At 47.1% G+C, this 20,247-nt stretch overlaps 1 protein-coding gene across 1 annotated transcript in view; it reads right to left on the minus strand.

Moving 5' to 3' along the window:
* Window positions 1–20,247, minus strand: part of TTLL4 (tubulin tyrosine ligase like 4) — a 111,250-nt gene that overhangs the window by 42,969 nt on the left and 48,034 nt on the right. The window contains exons 7-10 of the mRNA XM_038754419.1: window positions 17,065–17,141; window positions 11,291–11,485; window positions 10,054–10,136; window positions 3,435–3,563 (exon numbers count right to left, since the gene is read on the minus strand). Of these exons, the coding sequence (XP_038610347.1) occupies window positions 3,435–3,563; window positions 10,054–10,136; window positions 11,291–11,485; window positions 17,065–17,141 (484 nt within the window). The remainder of the gene's footprint in view (window positions 1–3,434; window positions 3,564–10,053; window positions 10,137–11,290; window positions 11,486–17,064; window positions 17,142–20,247) is intronic.

A 20,247-nucleotide genomic window follows, 5' to 3' on the forward strand; every position in this document is an offset into this window, starting at 1 on the left:
CTCCATCTCGTCTATCTGGTCTCCAACCTCTCGTCCACCTCCTTCCTCTGGCCTGGGATGCCCTCTCTCCTCATATAATAATAATAATAATGATGGCATTTATTAAGCGCTTACTATGTGCAAAGCACTGTTCTAAGCGCTGAGGAGGTTACAAGGTGATCAGGTTGTTACACGGGGGGGACATATCCGACAGACAACGACTCCCCACCTTTCAAAGCCTCACTACTACTACTAATAATAATAATGATGGCATGCTTTGCACATAGTAAGCGCTTAATAAATGCCATTATTATTATTATTATGATTTGTTAAGCACTTACTATGTGCAGAGCACTGTTTATTTTATTTTGTTAATATGTTTTGTTTTGTTGTCTGTCTTCCCCTTCAAGACTGTGAGCCCGCTGTTGGGTAGGGACTGTCTCTATAGGTTGCCAACTTGGACTTCCCAAGCGCTTAGTCCAGTGCTCTGCACACAGTAAGCGCTCAATAAATACGATAGAATGAATGAATGAATGGGGGATCAGGTTGTCCCACGGGGGGCTCACAGTCTTCATCCCCATTTTACAGGTGAGCTAACTGAGGCCCAGAGAAGTGAAGCGACTTGCCCAAAGTCACACAGCTGACAATTGGCAGGGCCAGGATTTGAACCCATGACCTCTGACTCCAAAGCCCAGGCTCTTTCCACTGAGCCACGCTAAGCCTTCCCTAAGCCCTCCTCTTCTCTTCTCCCACTCCCCTCTGCCTCACCCTGATTCACTCCCTTTATTCATCCCCTCTCTGAGCCCCACACAACTTAGGTCCATATCTGTCACTTCTTTCTTTCTCTTATTATCATTATTAATAATATCATATAATAATTATATATTATTATATAATAATTAATTCATTATTATAATCCATTAATATTTATATTTATATAATTGATTTATAATGACTATATGTATTATTATATAATTAATAATAGTAATAATGGTATTTGTTAAATGCTTACTACTACTAATAATAATGATGGCATTTATAATAATAATAATAATGATGGCATTTATTAAGCGCTTACTATGTTGAAAGCACTGTTCTAAGCGCTGGGGAGGTCACAAGGTGATCAGGTTGCCCACGGGGGACTCACAGTCTTCATCCCCATTTTACAGATGAGGGAACTGAGGCACAGAGAAGTGAAGTGACTTGCCCAAAGTCACACAGCTGACAATTGGCGGAGCCAGGATTTGAACCCGTGACCTCTGACTCCCAAGCCCGGGCTCTTTCCACTGAGCCACGCTGCTTCTCTGTGTCTCTTCTCTGCTACTCTGTGCCAAGCACTGTCCTAAGCGCTGGGGTAGATGCAAGGTGATCAGGTTGTCCCACGGGGGGCTCCCGGTCTTCATCCCCATTTTCCAGATGGGGTCACTGAGGCCCAGAGAAGTGAAGTGACTTGCCCGAAGTCCCACGGCTGACAATTGGCGGAGCCGGGATTTGAACCCGTGACCTCTGACTCCCAAGCCCGGGCTCTTTCCGCCGAGCCACGCTGCTTCTCTGAATGTCTGTCTCCTCCTCTAGACTGTCAGCTCGTTGTGGGCAGGGAATGCGTCTGCTCTACTGTCCTCCCAAGCGCTTAGTCCAGTGCTCTGCACACAGTAAGCGCTCAATAAACACCCACTTCCGGGGCAGGCCCTCCTCAACCTGAAGTTTTAGAGGGTCAATCAATCAACCAATCGTATTTATTGAGCGCTCACTGTGTGCAGAGCACTGTACTAAGCGCTTGGGAGGGGACAACAACAAACAAGACTCATTCCCTGCCCACGGTGAGCTTCGTCATTAACACACACACAAAAAAAATAAAATTATAAAGGGAGCATATTGTTCTCCCCCAAGCGCTTCTGACACTGCCCGTCCGGATTTGCCCCCTTTTAGACTGTGAGCCCACTGTTGGGTAGGGACTGTCTCTATGTGTTGCCAATTTGTACTTCCCAAGCGCTTAGTACAGTGCTCTGCACATAGTAAGCGCTCAATAAATACGATTGATTGATTGATTGATTGATTTGCCTCCCCCAGCTAATCACAGCTCCGCCACGCGTCTGCTGTATGACCTTGGACAAGTCACTTTACTTCTCTAGAGAAGCAGCGTGGCTCAATGGAAAGAGCCCAGGCTTGGGAGCCAGAGGTCATGGGTTCAAATCCCGGCTCCGCCAACTGTCAACTGGGTGACTTTGGGCAAGTCACTTCACTTCTCTGGGCCCCAGTTCCTCATCTGTAAAATGGGGATTAAGACTGTGAGCCCCCCGTGGGACAACTTGGTCACCTTGTAACCTCCCCAGCACTTAGAACGGTGCTTTGCACGTAGTAAGCGCTTAACAAATGCCATCATTATTATTATTATGATTTCTTTCTGTGCCTCAGTTCCCACATCTGGAAAATGGGGATTAAGACCGTGAGCCCCCCGTGGGACAACTTGGTCACCTTGTAACCTCCCCAGCACTTAGGACGGTGCTTTGCACCTAGTAAGCGCTTAACAAATGCCATCATTATTATTATTATGATTCCTCTCTGTGCCTCAGTTCCCACATATGGAAAATGGGCATTCTGGGCCCCAGTTCCTCATCTGTAAAATGGGGATTAAGACTGTCAGCCCCCCGTGGGACAACTTGGTCACCTTGTAACCTCCCCAGTGCTTAGGACGGTGCTTTGCACATAGTAAGCGCTTAACAAATGCCATCATTATTATTATGATGATTCCTCTCTGTGCCTCAGTTCCCGCATCTGGAAAATGGGCGTTCATTCATTCATTCATTCATTCATTCAATCAATCGCATTTTTGGAGCGCTTACTGTGTGCAGAGCACTGTACTAAGCGCTTGGGAAGTCCAAGTTGGCAACATATAGAGACAGTCCCTACCCAACAGTGGGCTCACAGTCTGAAAGGGGGAGACAGAACAATCAATCAATCAATCAATCAATCGCATTTTTGGAGCGCTTACTGTGTGCAGAGCACTGTACTAAGCGCTTGGGAAGCACAAGTTGGCACCATATAGAGACGGCCCCAACCCACCGACGGGCTCACAGTCTAGAAGTGAGCCCCAGGGGGGACAGGGACCGTGTCCATCCCGCTTTGCTTGGATCCACCCCCGCGCTTAGTACAGTGCCTGGCACCAAGGAAGCGCTTAATGCCATCTTCTAGACTGTGAGCCCGCTGTTGGGTAGGGACCGTCTCTCTATGTTGCCAACTTGGACTTCCCAAGCGCTTAGTCCAGTGCTCTGCACACAGTAGGCGCTCAATAAATACGACAGTGATTGATTAAGGAGCACCACAGTTATTATTATTATTATTATTACTCCCGCCGTCGGCCCTGAGGGGAAGCAGGGAGCCAGAGGCGTCTCCTGGGTCCCGGCGCCCGGGCGTCTCCCCCAGCCCCCCGCCCCCCGCGGACTCCCCGCACCCACTTGCAGCTGGCGAAGCGGACCAGCCCGTCGGTGAAGAGGTAGACGCGGAGGGGGTCGTAGGAGGTGACGTAGACGTAAACCCGCAGGTCGAACTTGCTGCCGCTGATGAGGTAGGGTTTGTGCAGGTACCTGCGCCCGCGGGGCAAGGTTGCCGACTTGGATTGGCCCAAGCGCTCAGTACAGTGCTCCGCACGCAGTCAGCGCTCAGTAAATACGACTGAATGAATGAATGAAGGAATGAGGCGGCGGGTGGCCGACGTCACGGGGCGGTCGGGCCGGGAGCCTGGATCGTTGGTGGGGTGGGATGGGGGGGACCGGATAGTTTGAGGGGGGCAGGGATTGGGGGGGGGGGGTTGGATAATTTTTGTATCGGGGGGAGCCAGGGATCAGGGCCCAGATACTTTGGAACAACCAAGGATTAATAATAATAATAATAATAATAATAATAATAATAATAATAATGATGGCATTTATTAAGCGCTTACTATGTGCTTTGGTTTTGTTCTCTGTCTCCCCCTTTTAGCCCGTGAGCCCACTGTTGGGTAGGGACTGTCTCTAGATGTTGCCAATTTGGACTTCCCAAGCGCTTAGTACAGTGCTCTGCACACAGTAAGCGCTCAATAAATACGATTGATTGAGTGATTGGTTCTAAGCGCTGGGGAGGTTAGAAGGTAAACAGGTTGTCCCACGGGTGGGGGGACCGGATAGTTTGAGGGGAGCGGGGATTGGGGGGGGGGGTTGGATAATTTTTGTATCGGGGGGAGCCAGGGATCAGGGCCCAGATACTTTGGAACAACCAAGGATTAATAATAATAATAATAATAATAATGATGGCATTTATTAAGCGCTTACTATGTGCTTTGGTTTTGTTCTCTGTCTCCCCCTTTTAGATTGTGAGCCCACTGTTGGGTAGGGACTGTCTCTAGATATTGCCAATTTGGACTTCCCAAGCGCTTAGTACAGTGCTCTGCACACAGTAAGCGCTCAATAAATACGATTGATTGATTGATTGGTTCTAAGCGCTGGGGAGGTTAGAAGGTAAACAGGTTGTCCCACGGGTGGGGGGACCGGATAGTTTGAGGGGAGCGGGGATTGGGGGGGGGTTGGATAATTTTTGTATCGGGGGGAGCCAGGGATCAGGGCCCAGATACTTTGGAACAACCAAGGATTAATAATAATAATAATAATAATAATAATAATAATAATAATGATGGCATTTATTAAGCGCTTACTATGTGCTTTGGTTTTGTTCTCTGTCTCCCCCTTTTAGCCCGTGAGCCCACTGTTGGGTAGGGACTGTCTCTAGATGTTGCCAATTTGGACTTCCCAAGCGCTTAGTACAGTGCTCTGCACACAGTAAGCGCTCAATAAATACGATTGATTGAGTGATTGGTTCTAAGCGCTGGGGAGGTTAGAAGGTAAACAGGTTGTCCCACGGGTGGGGGGACCGGATAGTTTGAGGGGAGCGGGAATTGGGGGGGGTTGGATAATTTTTGTATCGGGGGGAGCCAGGGATCAGGGCCCAGATACTTTGGAACAACCAAGGATTAATAATAATAATAATAATAATAATAATAATAATAATAATAATAATAATAATAATAATGATGGCATTTATTAAGCGCTTACTATGTGCTTTGGTTTTGTTCTCTGTCTCCCCCTTTTAGACCGTGAGCCCACTGTTGGGTAGGGGCTGTCTCTAGATGTTGCCAATTTGGACTTCCCAAGCGCTTAGTACAGTGCTCTGCACATAGTGAGCGCTCAATAAATACGATTGATTGAGTGATTGATTCCAAGCGCTGGGGAGGTTAGAAGGTAAACAGGTTGTCCCACGGGTGGGGGGACCGGATAGTTTGAGGGGAGCGGGGATTGGGGGGGGTTGGATAATTTTTGTATCGGGGGGAGCCAGGGATCAGGGCCCAGATACTTTGGAACAACCAAGGATTAATAATAATAATAATAATAATAATAATAATAATGATGGCATTTATTAAGCGCTTACTATGTGCTTTGGTTTTGTTCTCTGTCTCCCCCTTTTAGACTGTGAGCCCACTGTTGGGTAGGGACTATCTCTAGATGTTGCCAATTTGTACTTCCCAAGCGCTTAGTACAGTGCTCTGCACACAGTTAGCGCTCAATAAATACGATTGATTGAGTGATTGATTCTAAGCGCTGGGGAGGTTAGAAGGTGATCAGGTTGTCCCCCGGGGGGCTCCCAGTCTTCATCCCCGTTTTTCCAGGTGAGGGAACTGAGGCCCAGAGAAGCGAAGTGACTTGCCCGAAGTCACACAGCTGATTGGTGGAGCCGGCATTCGAACCCACGACCTCGGACTCCAAAGCCCGGGCTCTTCCCATTGAGCCACGCTGGATTAGGGTTCGTGGAGGGGAACGGGGGGTCGGGGGCTGGAAAGTTTAGGGGAGCCAGGGGTTAGATACTTTGGGAGGGGCTGGATGATTTAGAAGGACCAGGGACGGTGGCCGGATAGTTTGGGATGATCAGGAATTGGGGGATGGATAGTTTGGGGGAGGAACAGGGATCGGGAGCTGGATAATAAAAATAATAATAATAATAATAATAATAATAAGAATGGCATTTATTAAGCGCTTACTATGTGCCAAGCACTGTTCTAAGCACTGGGGAGGTTACAAGGTGATCAGGTTGTCAATCAATCAATTGTATTTATTGAGCGCTTACTATGTGCAGAGCACTGTACTAAGCGCTTGGAATGATAACGATGGCATTTGTTAAGTGTTTACAAAGTGCAAAGCACTGTTTGGATACAGTGTGATCAGGTTGTCCCACGAGGGGCTCACAGTCTTCATCCCCATTTTACAGATGAGGTAACTAAGGCACAGAGAAGTGACTTGCCCAAAGTCATACAGCGGACAACTGGCGGAGCTGGGATTTGAACCCATGACCTCTGACTCCAAAGCCTGTGCTTTTTCACTGAGCCACGCTGCTTCTCTTGTCCCACGGGGGGCTCACAATCTTAATTCCCATTTTACAGATAAGGGAACTGAGGCCCAGAGAAACGAAGTGACTTGCCCAAAGTCACCCAGCTGACAGTTGGTGGAGCCGGGATTTGAACCCATGACCCCTGACTCCAAAGCCCGGGCTCTTTCCACTGAGCCATGCTGCTTCTACAAGATAGTTTTCGACGATCAAGGATTTGGGGGGAACCAAGGATTGGGGGCCGGCTAGTTTGGGATGATCGGGGATAGGGGACTGGGTAGTTTTTTGGAGGGGACTAGGGATCGGGGGCCAGAAGCAGCGTGGCTCGGTGGGAAAGAGCCCGGGCTTGGGAGTCAGAGGTCATGGGTTCTAATCCCGGCTTTGCCACTTGTCTGCTGTATGACCTTGGGCGAGCCACTTCACTTCTCTGGGCCTCAGTTCCCTCATCTGTAAAATGGGGATTAAGACTATGAGCCCCCCATGGGACAACCTGATCACTTTGCAACCTCCCCAGCGCTTAGAATAATAATAATAATAATGATGATGGTATTTGGTAAGCGCTTACTATAATAATAATAATAATGGCATTTGTTAAGTGCTTACTATGTGCAAAGCACTGTTCTAAGGGCTGGGGGGATACAAGGCGATCAGGTTGTCCCAAATGGGGCTCACAATCTTAATCCCCATTTTACAGATGAGGTAACTGAGGCAGACGGAATCAATCAATCAATCGTATTTATTGAGCACTTACTGTGTGCACAGCACTGTACTAAGCGCTTGGGAAGTACAAGTTGGCAACATACAGAGACAGTCCCTACCCAACAGTGGGCTCACAGTCTAGAAGAAGTGAAGTGACTTGCCCAAAGTCACACACCTGACAATTGGCGGAGCCGGGATTTGAACCCATGACCTCTGACCCCAAAGCCCGGGCTCTTTCCACTGAGCCACGCTGCTTCTCTAAGAACAGTGCTTTGCACATAATAAGCGCTCAATAAATGCCATTATTATTATTATTATTATTATTATTATTATTCTCTGTGCTTCAGTTCCCTCATCTGTCAAATGGGGATTAAGACTGTGAGCCCCACGTGGGACAACCTGATTATCTTGTATCTACCCAGTGCTTAGAAAAGTGCTCAGCACATACTAAGCGCTTGATAAATATCATGATTATTATTGTTATTATTAGACAATTTGGGACGACCAGGGTTCTGGGGCAGGATAGTCTCGGAGGGACCCGGAATTGGGGGACTGATTGTCTAGCGGAGATGAGGGATTGGGGGCCAGATCATCATCAATCGTCAATCGTATTTATTGAGCGCTTACTGTGTGCAGAGCACTGTACTAAGCGCTCAACCAATCAATTAATCGTATTTATTGAGCGCTTGATAGTCTGGGGCCATGGGGGGACCGGGGATCGGGGGCCGGGTGGTCTGGGGAGGGGGACGAGGGATTGGAGGCTGGATAATCTAAGAGGGGACCAGGGGTTGGGATCTGGGGCCTCGGTGGGGGGGACCGGGAATCGGGGATCGGATAGTTCGGGGGGACCAGGGACTGTTCATCATCATCATCAATCGTATTTATTGAGCGCTTACTATGTGCAGAGCACTGTACTAAGCGCTTGGGAAGTACAAATTGGCAACATATAGAGACAGTCCCTACCCAACAGTGGGCTCACAGTCTAAAAGGCTGTTGGTCCGGAGGGAGACCAGGGATACTAATACTAATAATTAATAACCATGAGATGTGTTAAGCGCTTTCTACATGCCAAACGCTATTTTGATGCCTGTCTCCCCCACTTCTAGACTGTGAGCCCGTTGCGGGCAGGGATTGTCAGCGTGGCTCCGTGGAAAGAGCCCGGGCTTTGGAGTCAGAGGTCGTGGGTTCGAATTCCAGCTCCGCCACTGGGCCAGTCACTTGACTTCTCTGTGCCTCAGTTACCTCATCTGTAAAATGGGGGTGAGGACTGTGGGCCCCACATGGGACAACCTGATGACCTTGTATCTATCCCAGTGCTTAGAACAGTGCTTGGCACATAGTAAGCGCTTAAGAAATGCCATCATTATTATTATTATTATTATTATTGTCTCTCTTCGTTGCTGAACTGGACTTTCCTAGAGAGGCAGCGTGGCTCAGTGGAAAGAGCCCGGGCTTTGGAGTCAGAGGTCATGGGTTCGAATCCCGGCTCCGCCACATGTCTGCTGTGGGACTTTGGGCCAGTCACTTGACTTCTCTGTGCCTCAGTTATCTCATCTGTAAAATGGGGGTGAAGACTGTGAGCCCCACGTGGGACAACCTGATGACCTTGTATCTATCCCAGTGCTTAGAACAGTGCTTGGCACATAGTAAGCGCTTAACAAATGCCATCATTACTATTATTATTGTCTCTCTGTTGCTGAATTGGACTTTCCTAGAGAGGCAGCATGGCTCAGTGGAAAGAGCCCGGGCTTTGGAGTTGGAGGTCATGGGTTCAAATCCCTGCCCCGCCACTTGTCAGCTGGGTGACTTTGGGCAAGTCACTTCACTTCTCTGGGCCTCAGTTCCCTCATCTGGAAAATGGGGATGAAGTCTGTGAGCCTCACGTGGGACAACTTGATTATCTTGTATCTACCCCAGCGCTTAGAACAGTGCTTCGCACATAGTAAGCGCTTAATAAATGCCATCATTTTCCAAGTGCTTGGTACAGTGCTCTGCACACAGTAAGCGCTCAATAAATGCGATTGAATAAATGAATGAATGAATGAATAAGCACCGGGGTAGATACAGGCTAATTGTGGTAGACACAGGGATCCGGGGTCTGAAGTCTGGGGATGCCAAGAAGTGAGGGCCAGATAATAATAATAATAGCATTTATTAAGCGCTTACTGTGTGCAAAGCACTGTTCTAAGCGCCGGGGGGCTTACAAGGTGATCAGGTTGTCCCACGGGGGGCTCCCAGTCTTAATTCCCGTTTTCCAGATGAGGGAACTGAGGCCCGGAGAAGTGAAGTGCCTTGCCCAAAGTCACCCAGCTGGCAATTGGCAGGGCCGGGATTTGAACCCCTGACCTCGGATTCCAAAGCCCGGGCTCTTTCCCCTGAGCCACGCTGCTTCTCTACAGATAGTCTACGGGGGGGTCGGGGAGCGGAGGCCAGATAGCCTGGGGGTGGGGAAGGGGAACGGGCGCTTAGTACAGTGCTCTGCACACAGTAAGTGCTTAATAAATGCTATTATTATTATTATTATCTGGCCCTCACTTCTTGGCATCCCCAGACTTCAGACCCCGGATCCCTGTGTCCACCACAGTTAGCCTGTATCTACCCCGGTGCTTCTTCATTCATTCATTCATTTATTCAATCGCATTTATTGAGCGCTTACTGTGTGCAGAGCACTGTACCAAGTCCCTTCACTTCTCTGAGCCTCAGTTCCCTCATCTGTAAAAATGGGGATTGCGACGGTGAGCCCCCCGTGGGACAACTTGATCACCTTGTATCCCCCCCCCCCAGCGCTTAGAACAGTGCTTTGCACACAGTAAGCGCAAGTCCAGTTCAGCAGTAAAGCGAGACAATAAATACGATTGATTGATTGATTGATTGACAGGAGGCCAGGAGGCCGGTGGGCATGAGGAGGAAGGACCCCAGGGATCGGGAGTCGGGGGGTCCGGGGCGGGGACGATGGGGGGGTCTCACCTCTGCACCAGAAGGGGCCGGCGCTTAGGCAGCTGACTCCACTTGTGGATGACCTGGATCCCGATGCCTCGGGCGGACGCTGGCTGACAACGGCAAGCGGGGTGGGTCATCATCATCATCATCATCATCAATCGTATTTATTGAGCGCTTACTCTGCGCAGAGCACTGGACTAAGCGCTTGAGAAGTCCGGCAACATCTAGAGACAGTCCCTACCCAACAGCGGGCTCACAGTCGAAAAGGGGGAGGCAGAGAACAAAACCAAACATACTAACAAAATAAAATAAATAGGATATGTACAAGCAAAATAAATAAATACACAGAGTAATAAATATGTACAACCATATATACATATATATGTATATATGGGCCCAAGCTCCAATCAATCAATCAATCGTATTTATTGAGCGCTTACTGAGCGCAGAGCGCTGGACTGAGCGCTTGGGAAGTCCAAGTTGGCAACATCTAGAGACAGTCCCTACCCAACAGTGGGCTCACAGTCGAAAAGGGGGAGGCAGAGAACAAAACCAAACATACTAACAAAATAAAATAAATAGGATAGATATGTACAAGTAAAACAAATAAATAGAGTAATAAATATGTACAACCATATATACATATATATGTATATGTATATATACATCTGCCCTCCCTCTGCCCATCCGCCAAGCTCGCTCTCTTCCTCCCTTCAAGGCCCTGCTGAGAGCTCACCTCCTCCAGGAGGCCTTCCCAGACTGAGCCCCCGCCTTCCTCTCCCCCTCGTCCCCCTCTCCATCCCCCCCATCTTACCTCCTTCCCTTCCCCACAGCACTTGTATATATGTATATACGTTTGTACAGATGTTTTACTCTATTTATTTATTTATTTATTTTATTTGTACACATCTATTCTATTGATTTTATTTTCTCAGTATGTTTGGTTTTGTTCTCCGTCTCCCCCTTTTAGACTGCGAGCCCACTGTTGGGTAGGGACTGTCTCTAGATGTTGCCAATTTGGACTTCCCAAGAGCTTAGTCCAGTGCTCTGCACATAGTAAGCGCTCAATAAATACGATTGATGATGATGATATATGTATATAGGGGCCCAAGCTCCAATCAATCAATCAATCGTATTTATTGAGCGCTTACTGAGCGCAGAGCGCTGGACTGGGCGCTTGGGAGGTCCAAGTTGGCAACGTATAGAGACGGTCGGGGTCCCCGCCGCCCCCGCCCCGGTGCGGGGGCCCCCCCCCGCCACCCACCGGCTTGACGATCCACTTGTGCCGACCGCCGCCGTCCTCCCAGGCCTGGCGCAGGGGCTTGGCGTCCTGGGGCAGGATGAAGGACTGCGGGAAGAAGTCGAATTCCTTCCGGCCGTGGCGGCTCTGCATGCGGGACAGGTTCCTCCAGAGCCGGTCCTTCCGCCCGATTTGGAACGAGCCCGGGAAGTGGTTCAGCTGGCCGCACAGGGGGGATAATAATAATAATAATAATAATAATAATCATAATCTCCATCCCCCCATCTTACCTCCTTCCCTTCCCCACAGCACCTGTATATATGTTTGTACATATTTATTACTCTATTTATTTATTTATTTTACTTGTACATATCTATTCTATTTATTTTATTTTGTTAGTGTGTTTGGTTTTGTTCTCTGTCTCCCCCTTTTAGACTGCGAGCCCACTGTTGGGTAGGGACTGTCTCTAGATGTTGCCAATTGGTACTTCCCAAGCGCTTAGTACAGTGCTCTGCACATAGTAAGCGCTCAATAAATACGATTGATGATGATGATGCCATTTGTTAAGCGCTTACTATGTGCAAAGCACTGTTCTAAGCGCTGGGGGGGGGATAGAAGGTGATCACGTTGTCCCACGGGGGGCTCACCGTCTCAATCCCCATCTTTACAGATGAGGGAACTGAGGCTCAGAGAAGCGAAGTGACTTGCCCAAGGTCACACAGCAGACTTGTGGCGGAGCCGGGGTTCGAACCCATGACCTCTGACTCCAAAGCCCGGGCTTAATACTTAATACTGAATGATGGCATTTATTAAGCGCTTACTATGTGCAGAGCACTGTTCTAAGCGCTGCAGGGGGGGATACAAGGTGATCAAGTTGTCCCACGTGGGGCTCACAGTCTTAATCCCCATTTTACAGATGAGGCAACCGAGGCTCAGAGAAGTGAAGTGACTTGCCCAAGGTCACACAGCAGACATGTGGCGGAGCCTGGATTCGAACCCATGACCTCTGACTCCAAAGCCCGGCTCTTTCCACTGAGCCACGCTGGTGGGCCCTCCTCTCCCCCTCCAGATTCTAAGCTCGCTGCGGGCAGGAAATGCGTCTCTTCTATTCCTAATAACAGCAATTATTTCTTCTGACGACTGGACACCTGCCCACATGTTTTGTTTTGTTGTCTGTCTGTCTTTAGCGCTTAGTACAGTGCTCTGCACACAGTAAGTGCTCAGTAAACACGACTGAATGAACGTCTCCCCCTTCTAATAATAATAATAATGATGATGCCATTTGTTAAGCGCTTACTATGTGCAAAGCACTGTTCTAAGCGCTGGGGGGGGGATACAAGGTGATCACGTTGTCCCACGGGGGGCTCACCGTCTCAATCCCCGTCTTTACAGATGAGGGAACTGAGGCTCAGAGAAGTGAAGTGACTTGCCCAAGGTCACACAGCAGACTTGTGGCGGAGCCGGGATTCGAACCCATGACCTCTGACTCCAAAGCCCAGGCTCTTTCCACTGAGCCACGCTGGTGGGCCCTCCTCTCCCCCTCCAGATTCTATGCTCGCCGGGGGCCGGGAATGCGTCTCTTCTATTCCTAATAATATGTATATTATTATATTATCACCTGTATATATGTATATGTTTGTACATATTTATTACTCTATTTATTTATTTATTTATTTTACCTGAACACATCTATTCTATTTATTTTATTTTGTTAGTATGTTTGGTTTTGTTCTCTGACTCCCCCTTTTATAATAATAATGATGGCATTTATTAAGCGCTTACTATGTGCAAAGCACTGTTCTAAGCGCTGGGGAGGTTACAAGGTGATCAGGTTGTCCCACATGGGGCTCACAGTCTTCACCCCCATTTTCCAGATGAGGGAACTGAGGCCCAGAGAAGTGAAGTGACTTGCCCAATGGCACACAGCTGACAATTGGCAGAGCCGGGATTTGAACCCATGACCTTTGACTCCAAAGCCCGCACTCTTTTCCACTGAGCCACGCTGCTTTTAGACTGTGAGCCCACTGTTGGGTAGGGACTGTCTCTATATGTTGCCAACTTGTACTTCCCAAGTGCTTAGTACAGTGCTCTGCACACAGTAAGTGCTCAATAAATATGATTGATTGATTAATAATAGCAATTATTTCTTCTGACGACTTGACACCTGTCCACATGTTTTCTTTTGTTGTCTGTCTGTCTTAAGCGCTTAGTACAGTGCTCTGCACACAGAAAGCGCTCAGTAAACATGACTGAATGAACGTCTCCCCCTTCTAATAATAACAATGCTGGTATTTGTTAAGCGCTTACTATGTGCAGAGCACTGTTCTAAGTGCTGGGGAGGTTACAAGGTGAGCAGGTTGTCCCATGGGGGGCTCACAGTTTTAACCCCCATTTTACAGATGAGGGAACTGAGGCACAGAGCTTCTAGACTGTGAGTCCGTTGCTGGGTAGGGACCGTCTCTAGATGTTGCCAACTTGTACTTCCCAAGTGCTTAGTACAGTGCTCTGCACACAGTAAGTGCTCAATAAACACGACTGAGTGAATGAATAATAACAATAATTACGGGACTTGTTAAACGCTTACCATATGCCAGTAACTGCTCATTCAATCGTGTTTATTGAGCACTCACTATGTGCGGAGAATAATAATATTAATAATAATTATGGTATTTGTTAAGCGCTTACTATGTGCCAAGCACTGTTCTAAGCACTGGGGTACCATTCAATCGTATTTATTGAGCACTTACAGTGTGCAGGGAATATAATAATAATAATAATTATGGTATTTGTTAAGCACTTATTATGTGCCAAGCACTGTTCTAAGCACTGGGGTACCATTCAATCGTATTTATTGAGCACTTACTGTGTGCAGGGACTATAATAATAATAATAATTATGGTATTTGTTAAGCGCTTACTATGTGCCAAGCACTGTTCTAAGAGCTGGGATACCATTCAATCATATATATTGAGCACTTACTGTGTGCAGAGAATAAGAATAATAATAATAATTATGGTACTTGTTAAGTGCTTACTATGTGCCAAGCACTGTTCTAAGAGCTGGGATACCATTCAATCACATTTATTGAGCACTTACTGTGTGCGGAGAATAATAATAATAACATTAATCATGGTATTTCTTAAGCGCTTACTATGTGCCAAGCACTGTTCTAAGAGCTGGGATACCATTCAATCATATTTATTGAGCACTTACTGTGTGCGGAGAATAATAATAATCATAATTATGGTATTTTTTAAGCGCTTACTATGTACCAAGCACTGTTCTAAGTACTGGGGTACCATTCAATCATTTATTGAGTACTTACTGTGTGTGGAGAATAATAATAATAATAATTATGGTATTTGTTAAGCACTTACTATGTGCTAAGCACTGTTCTAAGAGCTGGGATACCATTCAATCATATTTATTGAGCACTTACTGTGTGCGGAGAATAATAATAATAATAATTATGGTATTTGTTAAGCGCTTACTATGTGCCAAGCACTGTTCTAAGAGCTGGGATACCATTCAATCATTTGTTGAGTACTTACTGTGTGCAGAGAATAATAATAATAATAATTATGGTATTTGTTAAGTGCTTACTATGTGCCAAGCACTGTTCTAAGAGCTGGGATACCATTCAATCATATATATTGAGCACTTACTGTGTGTGGAGAATAATAATACTAATAATTATGGTATTTGTTAAGCACTTACTATGTGCCAAGCACTGTTCTAAGAGCTGGTATGCCATTCAATCATATATATTGACCACTTACTGTGTGCGGAGAATAATAATAATTATTATTATGGTATTTGTTAAGCGCTTACTATGTGCCGAGCACTGTTCTAAGAGCTGGGATACCATTCAATCATGTTTATTGAGTACTTACTGTGTGCGGAGAATAATAATAATAATTATTATGGTATTTGTTAAGCGCTTACTGTGTGCCGAGCACTGTTCTAAGAGCTGGGATACCATTCAATTATATTTATTGAGCACTTACTGTGTGCGGAGACTAATAATAATAATTATTATGGTATTTGTTAAGCGCTTACTATGTGCCAAGCACTATTCTAAGAGCTGGGATAGATACAGGGTAATCAGGTTGTCCCACATGGGGCTCACACTTTTTTAGTCCCCATTTTACAGATGAGGTAGAGAGGCACAGAGAAGTTAAGTGACTTGCCCAAGGTCACCCAGCAGACAAGTGGCGGAGGCGGGATTAGAACCCACGACCTCTGACTCCCAAGCCCGGGCTCTAGCCACTAAGCCACCCTGCTTCTCTCAGAACTGAACTGGACTGTTTTGTTTTGTTGTCTGTCTCCCCCTTCTAGACTGTGAGCCCGCTGTTGGGTAGGGACCGTCTCTATCTGTTGCCGACTTGTACTTCCCAATCGCTTAGTACAGTGCTCTGCGCACAGTAAGCGCTCAATAAATACGACTGGATGAATGAAGGAATGACTGAGCACTTGGGAGAGCACAACAGGAGAAGCAGCATGGCTCAATGGAAAGAGCCCGGGCTTTGGAGTCAGAGGTCATGGGTTCGAATCCCACCTCCCCACACATGCCTGCTGTGTGACCTTGGGCAAGTCCCTTAACTTCTCTGGGCCTCAGTTCCCTCATCTGTAAAATGGGGATTAAGACTGTGAGTCCCACGTGGGACAACCTCATCTCCTTGTATTCCCCCCAGCACTTAGAACAGTGCTTCGCACATAGTAAGCACTTAACAAATACCAACATTATTATTATTTTGGAGTTAGAGGTCATGGGTTCCAATCCCGGCTCCGCCAATTGTCAGCTGGGTGACTTTGGGCAAGTCACTTCACTTCTCTGTGCCTCAGTGACCTCATCTGGAAAATGGGGATGAAGACTGTGAGCCCCCCATGGGGCGACCTGATCACCTTGTAACCCCCCCAGTGCTTAGATCAGTGCTTTGCACATAGTAAGCGCTTAATAAATGCCATCATTAATAACAAACAGACACATTCCCTGCCCGGTAATTATGGTACTTGTTACGTGCCAAGCACTGTACTGAGCGCTGAGGTACAGACAAGGTCATCAGGTTGGACTCAGTCCCTGTCTCCCATGGGCTCACACTCTTCATCCTGTATATATGTATATATGTTTGTACATATTACTCCATTCATTTATTTATTTTACTTGTACATATCTATTCTATTTATTTTATTTCGTTAGTATGTTTGGTTTTGTTCTCTGTCTCCCCCTTTTAGACTGGGAGCCCACTGTTGGGTAGGGACTGTCTCTATATGTTGCCAATTTGTACTTCCCAAGCGCTTAGTACAGTGCTCTGCACACAGTAAGCGCTCAATAAATACGATTGACGATGACGATGATCCCCATTTGTCAGATGAGGGAACTGAGGCCCAGAGAAGTGAAGCGATGTGGCCAAGGTCACACAGCAGACGAGTGGCGGAGCCGGGATGAAAACCCAAGTCCTTCCGCCGCCCAGGCCCGGACGCTAGCCACTGAGCCGCGTATTCTCCCCATTCATTCATTCATTCAATCGTATTTATTGAGCGCTTACTGTGTGCAGAGCACTGTACTAAGCGCTTGGGAAGTACAAGTTGGCAACATCTAGAGACGGTCCCGACCCAACAGTGGGCTCACAGTCGCTTAGTCCAGTGCTCTGCACGCAGTAACTGCTCAATAAATACGATTGACTGACTGACTGATAGACGCCCCCAGTCCTCCTCCGGCCGGGCAATTCATTCAATTGTATTTATTGAGCGCTTACTGTGTGCAGAGCGCACCCCGCCCCCGGCGTATTGCCCACCTTCTGATGTTCGCGGAGGGTCTTGAAGCTGGGAGACTTCATGTGATGGCCCCAGCAACCAAGCCAGTCATCGTTCTCTGGTGGAGATAATAATAATAATAACAACAATAATAATAATAACAACAATAATAATAATTCATTCATTCAAGTGCATTTATTGAGCGCTTACTGTGTGCAGAGCACTGAACTAAGCGCTTGGGAAGTACAAGTAGGCAACATATAACGGCATTTCTTAAGCACTTACTGTGCGCCAAGCACTGTACTAAGTGTACTAAGCGCTGGGGTAGATTCATTCATTCATTCTGTGAGCCCCCCGTGGGACAACCTGATCACCCTGTAGACCCCCCGCCTGTGGCGCTTAGTGCAATATGATTGATTGATAGTAAGCACTTAACAAATGCCATCAATCAATCAATCGTATTTATTGAGCGCTTACTGTGTGCGGAGCACTGGACTAAGCGCTTGGGAAGGACAAGTTGGCAACATCTAGAGACGGTCCCGACCCAACAGCGGGCTCACGGGCTAGAAGGGGGAGATGTGCATCTAGCTTTAATTCATTTAATTCATTCATTCAATTGTATTTATTGAGCGCTTACTGTGTGCAGAGCACTGTACTGAGCGCTTGGGAAGTCCAAGTTGGCAAGATATAGAGACGGTCCCTACCCAACAGCGGGCTCACAGGCTAGAAGGGGGAGATGTGCATCTAGCTTTAATTCATTTAATTCATTCATTCAATCGTATTTATTGAGCGCTTACTGTGTGCAGAGCACTGTACTGAGCGCTTGGGAAGTCCAAGTTGGCAACACATAGAGACGGTCCCTACCCAACAGCGGGCTCACAGTCTAGAAGGGGGAGACAGAGAACAAACCAAAACATATTAACAAAATAAAATAAATAGAATAAATATGCACAAATAAAATAGAGTAATAAATTCATACAAACATATTGCCTACATGTTTTGTTTTGTTGTCTGCCTCCCCCTTCTAGACTGTGAGCCCGCTGTTGGGTAGGGACCGTCTCTCTATGTTGCCGACTTGTAATACTAATAATAATAATGATGGCATTTGTTAAGCGCTTACTATGTGCGAAGCACTGTTCTAAGCTCTGGGGGGGATGCAAGGTGATCAGGTTGTCCCACATGGGGCTCACAGTCTTAATCCCCATTTTACAGATGAGGGAACTGAGGCTCAGAGATGTTAAGTGACTTGCCCAAAGTTACCCAGCTGACAAGTGGCGGAGTCGGGATTAGAACCCATGACCTCTGGCTCCCAAGCCCGGGCTCTTTCCACTGAGCCATGCTGCTTTTCTGACATGTCCTTCCCAAGCACTTAGTCCAGTGCTCTGCACACAGTAAGCGCTCAATAAATATGATTGAATGAATGAATGAATGAATGAAAGCACCATGCAAAAGCAGCGCGGCTCAGTGGAAAGAGCCCAGGCTTTGGAGTCAGAGGTCATGGGTTCAAATCCCGGCTCCGCCACTTGTCAGCTGGGTGACTTTGGGCAAGTCACTTCACTTCTCTGGGCCTCAATTCCCTCATCTGGAAAATGGGGATGAAGACTGTGAGCCCTCCATGGGACAACCTGATCACCTTGTATCTCCCCAGCGCTTAGAACAGTGCTTTGCACATAGTAAGTGCTAAACAAATGCCATTATTATTATTATTATTACTAAGCACTTGGGAGAGTCCAATAGAACAACGAACAGAATGAATGAATGGTAAGAGCTCAGGCTTGGGAGTCAAGGGGATGCATGTTCTAATCCCGCCTCCGCCATTCGTCTGCTGTGTGACCTTGGGCAAGTCGCTTCACTTCTCTGGGCTTCAGTTCCCTCAGCTGTCAAATGGGGATGAAGACTGCGAGCCCCACGGGGGGCAACCTGATGATCTTGTATCTACCCCAGTGTTCAGCACGGTGTCTGGCACATAGTAAGCGCTTCACAAATACTATAATTATTAGAGAAAAGCAGCGTGGCTCGGTGGAAAGAGCCCAGGCTTTGGAGTCAGAGGTCACGGGTTCAAATCCCAGCTCCGCCAACTGTCATTCATTCATTCAATCGTATTTATTGGGCGCTTACTGTGTGCAGAGCACTGGACTAAGCGCTTGGGAAGTCCAAGTTGGCAACACGGAGAGACGGTCCCTATCCAACAGCGGGCTCACAGGCTAGAAGGGGGAGACAGGCACAGCGTGGCTCAGCGGAAAGAGCCCGGGCTTTGGAGTCAGAGGTCAGGGGTTCGAATCCCGGCTCTGCCACATGTCTGCTGTGTGATCTTGGGCAAGTCACTTCACTTCTCTGAGCCTCAGGTACCTCATCTGTAAAATGGGGATTAAGACTGTGAGCCCCACGTGGGGCAACTCGATCACCTTGTATCCCCCCACAGCGCTTAGAACAGTGCTTTGCACACAGTAAGTGCTTAACAAATGCCATCATTATTAACAAAATAAAATAAATAGAATATGTACAAATAAAATAAATGAATAGAATAATAAATCCGCACAAACATATATACATATATAGTAAGCCCTTAACAAATGCCATCATGATTAACAAAATAAAATAAATAGAATAAATATGTACAAATAAAATAAATAAAAAGAGTAATAAATCCATACAAACATATATACATATATCCAGGTGCTGTGGGGAGGGGAAGGAGGTAAGATCGGGGGAGAGGAAGTGAGGGGCTCAGTCTGGGAAGGCCTAAGCTGTCAGCTGTGTGACTTTGGGCAAATCACTTCGCTTCTCTGGGCCTCAGTTCCCTCATCTGTAAAATGGGGATGAAGACTGGGAGCCCCCCGTGGGACAACCTGATCACCTTGTAACCTCCACAGCGCTTAGAACAGTGCTTAACATAGTAAGCGCTTTCCCTTCAAGGCCCTACTGAGAGCTCACCTCCTCCAGGAGGCCTTCCCAGACTGAGCCCCTTCCTTCCTCTCCCCCTCACCTCCCATTTTACCTCCTTCCCTTCCCCACAGCACCTGTATATATGTATATATGTTTGCACATATTTATTACTCTATTTATTGATTGATTTATCTTACTTATACATATCTATTCTATTAATTTTATTTTGTCAGTATGTTTGGTTTTGTTCTCTGTCTCCCCCTTCTAGACTGTGAGCCCGCTGTTGGGTAGGGACTGTCTCTATGTGTTGCCGACTTGGACTTCCCAAGCGCTTAGTC

Source organism: Tachyglossus aculeatus, chromosome 1 (genome assembly GCF_015852505.1).
Source record: "Tachyglossus aculeatus isolate mTacAcu1 chromosome 1, mTacAcu1.pri, whole genome shotgun sequence".
Taxonomy (NCBI): Eukaryota; Metazoa; Chordata; class Mammalia; order Monotremata; family Tachyglossidae; genus Tachyglossus; species Tachyglossus aculeatus.